At 38.9% G+C, this 9,158-nt stretch overlaps 1 protein-coding gene across 2 annotated transcripts in view; it reads left to right on the top strand.

The window, feature by feature from the left end:
• Positions 1-8,045, top strand: part of LOC111861576 (differentially expressed in FDCP 8 homolog) — an 18,078-nt gene extending 10,033 nt beyond the window's left edge. For both annotated transcript variants that reach the window (XM_023846247.2, XM_023846246.2), the window contains 3 exons: positions 1,494-1,715; positions 6,630-6,899; positions 7,885-8,045. In XM_023846247.2, the coding sequence (XP_023702015.1) occupies positions 1,494-1,715; positions 6,630-6,848 (441 nt within the window). In that variant the 3' untranslated portion in view covers positions 6,849-6,899; positions 7,885-8,045. The remainder of the gene's footprint in view (positions 1-1,493; positions 1,716-6,629; positions 6,900-7,884) is intronic.
• Positions 8,046-9,158: the final 1,113 nt, after the last annotated feature.

The following is a 9,158-nucleotide window of genomic DNA, read 5'->3' as shown; positions in this document are numbered from 1 at the left end:
TGATGAATAAATCATTTTCGAGCAAAATTTAAATGACCGGCTGAATATATTACCGCCGGAGAGACGGCCGCGGAATTTAAATCACCGCGCAAAAGGGTTAATAATAATGCCAAGAAAAGTTAAAGTTAACGTTAACAGGAGAGAACAATAAAATAAGACCACATACACACAAGTAATATTAAGAGTATCATTAACAAATATTATTAACAACAATTTTAGGTTCAGTGTCATTGACAGAAACTGTTCCGATTGCAAATATGTCGAGATCTTTACCCACCACGTTGGCAGCATAGGTGCACCGAGCAGAAGGACAGTGTTTATTAGAGGAACAGACACCAGACAATGAGAAGTCCCTAAGATTACTGGGAGGAACACAGTAATAACAGTAGCAAACTTTGCCACATCAAAAAATCTGACTGTACAAAGTACAGTTTTCCTACATCATAACATTCATAAATTTACTTCAACATGTCATGATGGAAACTCACAATCACGTTGACCATTTTTGATAGACTCGAGTATATTTGGTATCCTACCATTCAGGGCAGCAGATTGTTATACTGACCACTGTCCAGTGGTGGCAAATGTAAGGGAGAGACTGGCGGTGAGTAAACACACAACACACATATTCCATTAGGAAAAGTTATCTCTCAAGAAATTAAATGAGGTAGATGGTAAAGAGCAGTATCGTGTTGAAATCTCACATAGGTTCGCAGCTTCGGAAAACTTAGATGCCGAGGTGGGAAACTATTGAGAATATAAAAATTTCAGCCAAAGAGAGTCTATGTTATTATAAATCGAAGCAGCATAAACCATGGTTCAATGAAGGATGCTCAAAATTGTTAGATAAAAGGAAATAAGCCAAACTGCAGTGGTTACAGGACCGAAGCGAATAAATGGGGATAATCTGAGCAGTAATAATGTGATGCCAGCAGGCATTTCAGGAATGAAATTAAGGGTATCTGAAAAACAAAATTATTGAGCTTGCAATGAATAGTAAGAACAAGACATTAGAGACTTGTGTAGGGGAATAAAAGAAGGAGATGCTTTATTACTTTATGATGGAGTGAACTTCCAGAAACGCTGTATATAAAAGTGTGAAAACTGTCATCAGCTTAAAATATCATTAACATGACATGGAACTTTTGTTTTTGTGTTATATTTAGTCACAAGAAAAGGCTTCATTTAGATGATGGTATACTGGCAAAGAGACATTTTGCCTTAGGAGAACAAAGTCCCAGTTTCTCATACCTGTTGGTCTTTCATACCTCATGTTTGTTGCAGATAAATATCAGGAACTTACCTTGTCATGTGCTTTGCATTCATGACGTTCTGTCTTGTAAGCTGATGTAGCAGCTGAATACTGCAGTTATGTGTGTTGGTCTCTGTTCAAACACCATTTGCCTTTGTGACAGACCCCAAAAGCTGAGCCACTTTCCTTAGATTGCTATCTAAGTAATATCACTAGTAATTTCTGTGCTTTGCTCTTTCAGAAAATACGAGAAAATATACTCATAATGAAGAAATATTTTGTGTCTTGCAAGAGTGCCATTGAGAGTCGCTTCCTATGGCAACTTCAAGAACGGCAGCACTTTCTGGAGAATGTTGACTCGTTCAGTCTGCAGGATCTCATTGATGTAAACTCTGGCGAACTCTTGCAGTATTTAGAAAAAGTACAGGTTGCATTCGTGAAGCACATCAAAGAGGACTGCAAAGTAAGCAGAGGTCACAGCTACTTCCTACTTTTGTATGTGCATAGTCATACAAACATAAGTTTAACTTGACAGCAGGATTGGAACTTTTTGCTGAAGGGTACTGTTTATAGTCTACTTTACTTATTTTTAAAACATAAAAGTAGGCTTATGCAATGTCTCCTGTCTGTCTCTGTTTTTCCCCTATCACCTTTCAAATCGCTGAACCAGTCTTTATGAAACTTGTTATATACTATATCATGATACCTGATCCCATCTCAGTGGCGTACTTCATAAATCCAATCAGGCTGTTTGTATGTGTATCCCCCATATCGTTGCTAGGCAGCAGTTCGATATACATGTTGTGGTGTCAGTGAATACACAAAAGAGAAAATTGTTGGATGAGTCATTTTCTGTGCAATCTGTGTTGAATCAGAGGAGTGTCTTTGGGTCCGTCTGTGCATCCCCTTATAACTGCAAGGCAGTGGCTCAGTAGACATGTTCCAACGGCAATGAAGAATTGTTGGAGACATCATTTTCTATGGAAACCATGTCATATCAAAGGAAAGTAGGTTATTACTTCTTCACAGAACTTTTTGCACTCTGTGGGTTACTCAAAGTCATTCTTATATGTCTGAACTATATGTAGTGTTGAATATGAAATGCAAGTTCCTGGATTTTCCTTTGTTCTGGCAGTAATGATGTGTGTTCTGTGTGCTGTTGCCAGAGGGATTCGTACTGAAGGAGCTCACGTGTGGAGTTGACAGAGGCAATAGACTACTTGCATTGTGGTATATAAACATGGGAGTCCATAACACGATACAACATACATTATGCTTATTGAAAAATTATACTCAAATAATAAATCACACATCAGATGTAGCTTTGTGACTGTTTTTGTTGAAAGAAATCCAGAATATTAAATAACATCAGAGTTTGCAAATATGTCAATGAAAACATGTAATTTAGTTTAAATATTATTATGGGAAACAGATGCACGTGAAATTAATGATATCATGTGTCTTTTCATAATATATTTCCTGAAATATCCTGCATGCCACTTTGAAGTTCACGTGTGAAGTATTAAAGTATACTTATGGAGTATAAATGAATATTGTAGTATGTAGACCTGTTACTAGGTAGCAACCATGAAACAAAAAGGTTCCCATGGAAACGAGTTCATGCACAACTGTAGAGGAACTATTGGAAACAGTGGTCTCTGCCAACATGTTATAACTGAGACAAGTTTAGAAGATAGTCGGTTGTAAGGTAGTCTGTAAAGAGGAGACTTAGTTGGGCAGTTGGGAACCAGTGGGCAACAAAGTGAGCACAGAAGCTGAAGGATCTCCACTGTTAGAAGCTGTTAACAAGGAGTGACTGGTGAAGACACAGCAGACTGAAAAGACTTAGTGTGTGCTGTAGAGATTTGTAAACTGTGGAGATCAGCAATGGTGCTATAATTAAGTGTAGTCACATATGTTAAAATGGTCATTAAATCCGGTCTCTATTCCAAATCTCATCATGTGTCAACTGGAGTCAGAAGTAGGATAGATTGGGGACCTCATTAAGAAGCTATATTGTCATACGAAATGATGGAATGCCTGCTGGCCAAAATAGACTCCAGCCAAGAAAAGGTGGACACCAATCTAAAGGAAATGACAGCAAGACTGGAAGGAAAGATACAGAAAAACCAAGAAAAGATGGATACTGGGATAGAAGCCAATAATGAAAAGTTTGAGGTCCTTCAACTACTCTCGTCTCCTGGACAGATATCCACCAAGCCAGGGCAGAGGCTATTCAATAAGAAATAATAGCCAAGATGGATGCCCACTAGGAAAGGATGGGAGCTAGTGTGAATGCCTGGCAAAAAGAGATGATAGCCTGTCTGGAGAGTAAGGAGCCAACCTCAGCGGAGATGTAGTCTGTAGCAGTGTGTGAGCAGGTCCGTAAAGAAGAGGCTGCAGAGAAAACTGTCAGAGCACTGAGGGAGCAGTATGAGGATGGCATCTAGCCATAGTGTGTCACTGACAGCTGAAGAAATGGACCCAGTATGATGGTGGGTTCTGGAAGAAGTTAGCTGCTGCCCACAGTTGGTTGACCAGCGATGCCATTCCTGCACTGTGCAAGGGACGAGGCAGGGACAGTGTTGCAAGAGAAGCCCCTAAAGGATGGATGTTTAACAGGAAGCACTGGATGCGCCAGGAAGGCAGCAGTGGAATAAGGGACCGAGATTTAAAGAGGCAGTTACTTCCAGCAAGAAGAGGGCCTTCGACAAGACTGTCAGAAAGACTGGACTTTTGCCTGCACTGACTGAAAGAAGGATGAAGGTAGTAAACCTGACTGACACCTTATGAGGGAAGCACTTGGGACAAGCAGTCTTAAGGAGGGACCAGTGGGAGTGGTTAGAGAATAATCTCTGTGAGAAACAAACCATGGCGAAGGAAGGTGAGACCAATCACGGACATTACAAGCACAGCCATCACAAAAGAAGAAATGATGGTATGCCTGTAGACAAATAGCCTTAAGGAGGGAGCAATGTAGGCTGTAGACTTGTTACTAGGTAGCAACCATGAAAAGACAGGTTTGCATGGCAACGAATTTATGCACAACAATAGAGGAACTGTTGGAAATGGTGTTTTTTACATGGTCTGTGCTGAGATATTATAACCAAGACAGATTTAGAAGTTAGTCAGTTGTAAGGGAATCTGCGTTACAGTTGGGAGCCAGCAGGTAATGAAGTGAATGCGGAAGCTGAAGAATCTTCGCTGTTAGAACCTGATGCCAGGGAATGACTGGTGAAGACACAGTGGACTGAAAAGACTCAGCATGTGCTGTAATGATTTGTAAAGTGTGGAGATCAGTGATGATGCTATAATTAAGTGTAGCCGAAAGTCATTTGTTAAAGTGGTCAGTAAATCCAGTCTCCAATCCAAACCCCATATGTAGTCACTCATACACGCACAGAATCTTGAAATTCAAACATGATGTTTTTCTCTCTATGCTTCCACTATAGCCCCCATACTTTCAGGATCTCTCATTCTGCAACATAAAAATTACTATCATTAAAATCTTTATGTTACTGAGTTACTGTTCAAATGCTGTTTCAAATAAAACATGACTCTGTGAGATCAAGATATGAATGTACTTACAGTTTTTCTTTTTTGCTGCTTCTGTTGTTGTCAGCTGAGTTTACATGGTCACTACCATATTTTATATAAAGAGTTTGATTTTCTTATGTTTTCTGTTCTGCTTTTAAAGGGGCACGCAGTAGCGTAGTTGGTTGAGGCACTATGCTACAAGCCGGAAGGTCACGGGTTCAAGTTCCAATGAGGTCATTGGATTTTTTCAATTGATCTAATCCTTCCAGCCACACTATGGCCCTGGGGTCAACTCAGCCTCTAACAGAAATGAGTACCAGGAATGAATTAAATAATTTTCCTGGGGGGGGGGAGGGGGGTAAAGTGCAGCTGGTGCATAAGGCTGACAACCTTACCACCATCTTTGAGCTGATTGTCTAGATAATGTGGGACCCTCAATGTCTCAACCCTATGGGCCTTCATGGCCTGTTACAGCGATAGTTTTACTTTACTTTTTCTTTTTTGCCTTTAAAAATTTTTTCCAGTTTTTCACTGAGTGATAGAGACTGTAAATGCATGCCTCTAGTACTCATATTTAGCAGAACATATGCACAGTACCTCACAGATTAACATGCACCGTATACTTCATTTGCTTCTGTGTAGATTAAAGGAAGGGATGTTGGGAATGAATTATGTTCAAACCTTCGTTATGAATAGACTGTGCACTCCAATTTCTGCTCATGAGGTATTTTAAAAAATATAGTATTAGTTTATATCTAATTTAATGATACAAGTAATATGTTTTTGAACATTATCCATCGTATTGTCTATTTTTAAAAAAACCGTCCTGTTTCTTTTTAAAACACAAATTCTTTGGAGACTGGATTCTGTCCCCTATCTCCGGAGATAGGTGCTAGCTCTGTCTATTGGACCCAACTGAGTAGGTTTTACCTGAGAACAGGGACAGAATCCAGTCTCCGAAACATTGTGTTTTAAAAAGAAACGGCAGTTTTTTAAAAATAGACGAGACGATGGATAATGTCCAAAAACATATTACTTGTAGCAATTTACCATCGTCACAAACTTTTAATGATTTAATAATTAGCTCAGATTACAGCAATGAATGATAAGGTCATTGGTGAATAATGAATTGAAACAGATATGGCAGGAAGCAGCTATCATGTAGTTTAAAATACTATCCCAGCATTTATATGTAGTAACCAAATGAAAATCAGTCAGGGTAGCCAGTATTAACCCTTTGACGTGGTCATTTAAATTCNATCCCTCTTCTAAGAATTCCAATTGAATAGCCAGCTCAGGGCAATATGATATTATAAACACCAGCACATATCAGTCTCTGGTGTTTATAGCTTCAGAGCAAACAAAACACATCATTCATAACAGAAACAGCTCGCAATAGCCACAGGAACGTTGCTGCAAGACAGGCATATGTAACGACGACTTAGCGCTCTTAAACGCGTGTGTCATTAAATACAGTCCTCCTGACAACAGGCCAGTGAAAAATCTAACAATCTACAGCAAAACCATCAATTATTATGGGCGTTATAACATACGTGTGCAGCTGGACGAAACATACACGTCGAACCCCCCCAGACGATTTAAATCCCTGATGAAACATACACGACGAACCACGGCAACGGGTTAATGCCTAAATATGAATCTGGGATCTCCCATATATGAAGCCGGGGTGCTAAGCACTTAACTATGATATTCAGTGTATTTCCTTATATTTTTCAACCCTAACCTTATTACTGTGTGTAAGATCAGACTGTATTTTGCTTAGTACATTCACGTAATACACAGTTGCAAACTTGTAGTTGTATATTTCTGTCTGTTACAGTTGTGTTATGGGAGAGGCTTTGTGTGTGAACTGTGTGATGGTGATGAAGTGATTTTCCCTTTTGACTCAGTGGCAGCCATTTGTCAACAGTGCTTTACAGTATTTCATCGAAATTGTTGGACTAAGAAGAATCATCAATGCCCAAAGTGCATTCGTATAGAGAAACGAGCGTCTTTACGTAGGGATAGTACTTCAAGTGAAGAAAATCTCTCAACCTAAAGTTGTAATATTGATCTGATGGCTGTGTGTAAGTAAGAGTGGAGGATGAAGGTAAGTTGTCCATTTCAGTCTCCATCAACATAAGTAGAGGGAGTGGAACCATCTTTTATCAAAATCACTTTTAATCGTGTAATACTTGGGTTAGGAACCTTCTGTTTTGATAATTCTGATAAGGAGACACATATGGTGAATGGGAGTGATATTTACCAGCTGTTGCTAAGAATCAAAACAAAATTTAGACTTCTCACAGTATTTAACATGTGAATAAGTATATATTGTACAAACGAAGTTCTGTAGTTATGTATCTTTCATTTTTATGATACCAGATTGGTAGGATGTTAATTATAGAAATTTATTAACACATAATAATTTGAAGAAAGCCATCTTCTGGGATGTGGCACCTTGTAGAAATTGTGTTAACCGACGTTTCAGAGGAATGTACAAGGTTAATTCCCTCCATTTAACCTTCCCTTCTCTCCCCCTAACACATACTCTATACCTGCTCTGGCCCCACTACCTGCTGGTTATTCCACCAGACCCTTTCCCTCTCCCTCCCCCTCTCTACTATTTCACTATGTGGCCACACTCCTTCTTTCCTTCTCTTACACAGCTATGTTTACTCGACTGGACTCAGTCTGTTGCACCTGCTCTGCTGGTTCGCTTGCGGATTTCTTCTTGTCTTCTACCCTGAAGATGGAGGCGATATGTTCCTCCAAAACGTCGGTTAACACAACTTCTATACAGCGCCACATCCAAAAAGACGGCTTTCTTCATAGCCACCACCGTGAAAACCTCAAATCTTACATAATAATTTCTTTATCAGATATTTAGATTATGGATGTCGAATGTTAGGATAATTTATAAATAGTGAATTTTATAGGGTGTGGAAGGAAGTGGTTTCTGTCACCATGATATATTTCATGGTGATAGCCCCAATAGTTCATTAAATGTTATAAATAATAGTAAATCCATATTGTTCTAGATTCTTTGCTGTAATCTGCTGGACCAGTACTATCAATGCTTTCTTTTATTCCAGGTCAAGACACGTGTGTTCACTATCACCGGTATTTTCTGTACAACAAAGAAATGGACATTAAATGAAAGACAAATTAGAAATGCTTAGAGATTGATATTGTTGACCCTGAACCTGGTGTTTGAAAATGTATTTGTGCTCAACTCTTGCTTGGTCTGACTGCATCTAATGTATATTCTATTAAACTGAGACACTGATGTGTCCGTGATCCTTCTGTTTCCTACAAGTAGATTGCACTGTGTGACACCACCAGTGAAGGATGGCATTCCTATCATGTTAACAAATCTCATAAGCTTGTCTCAACATATTGTGTACTAGTCATGATAATTCTGATGTTTTGAGCAGAGGTGCTTTCATGACAACTTCTGAGTATTTCTTGATGTTCACAATTGTCTGAATGTATGATCTGGGCTCAAAAATATTATTTAAATGTAATATTCTTGACACTGTTTTTTATTTTTATATTTGAACATCGTTGTCCATAAGCTGATAACTTCTTCTCACGTTACATTATGAATTAGAACAGAAAAGGCATGTTTGTCAACTCCTTGAACATAAATGTAGTTCATATTTTATGAGTTACAGGCTTACTGTTTGGGTGACAGTAATAGTGAAGAATTTGGTGACAGTTCTAAGGATGATTAAAGTGAAATATATATAAATATGAATGAAGTAAGATATAAAAATAGCTTTTGCAGCTAGTTGATTCTAAAAGCGGTTCTAAAGTGCCCTTCATACCGATGACAAAACAAAGGTTACTGACATATAACAGCAGGAAATTTTGGTAAGATATTGTATGTCTAAATTTAGAATTATTTGGAGTCATTCTGAGAGTACTGTAGATCCAAAATTAATTGAATATGTGGGGGAGACTGCAGGTATGATCTACAGTGTGTCCACAAAGTCCCGTTGGGGTTTTAAAAATTGTGGTGCACAGACAAATTGAGCTCACCACATGCGGTTTGCGGCAGATCATAATGAAACTCTGGAAGTTTTTAGTGACTTCAGTAGACCTCGATGTGGGCTCGCTTTGTAGCACGGAGAATGTCCAGACGATATTCAAGCTCTTGCACGTTCTGTGAAGCATGTCCGCTGGAATAACCGAGATCGCATTCCTGATACAGGTCTTCAGGTCATCAAGTACATTAACTAGTTTCACTATGATCTGCTGCAAACTGCATGTGGCTAGCTCAGTTTGTTTGCACCCCACAATTTTTCAAAACCCTGATGGGACTTTGCGGACACACTGTACAATAATGATTTTATTTAGCCGGTAT

This window comes from Cryptotermes secundus, unplaced genomic scaffold, assembly GCF_002891405.2.
Source record: "Cryptotermes secundus unplaced genomic scaffold, Csec_1.0 scaffold2113, whole genome shotgun sequence".
Classification (NCBI taxonomy): Eukaryota; Metazoa; Arthropoda; class Insecta; order Blattodea; family Kalotermitidae; genus Cryptotermes; species Cryptotermes secundus.
Note: the sequence above shows the minus strand (reverse complement) of the source record. Positions and strands in the feature narration are given on the sequence as shown.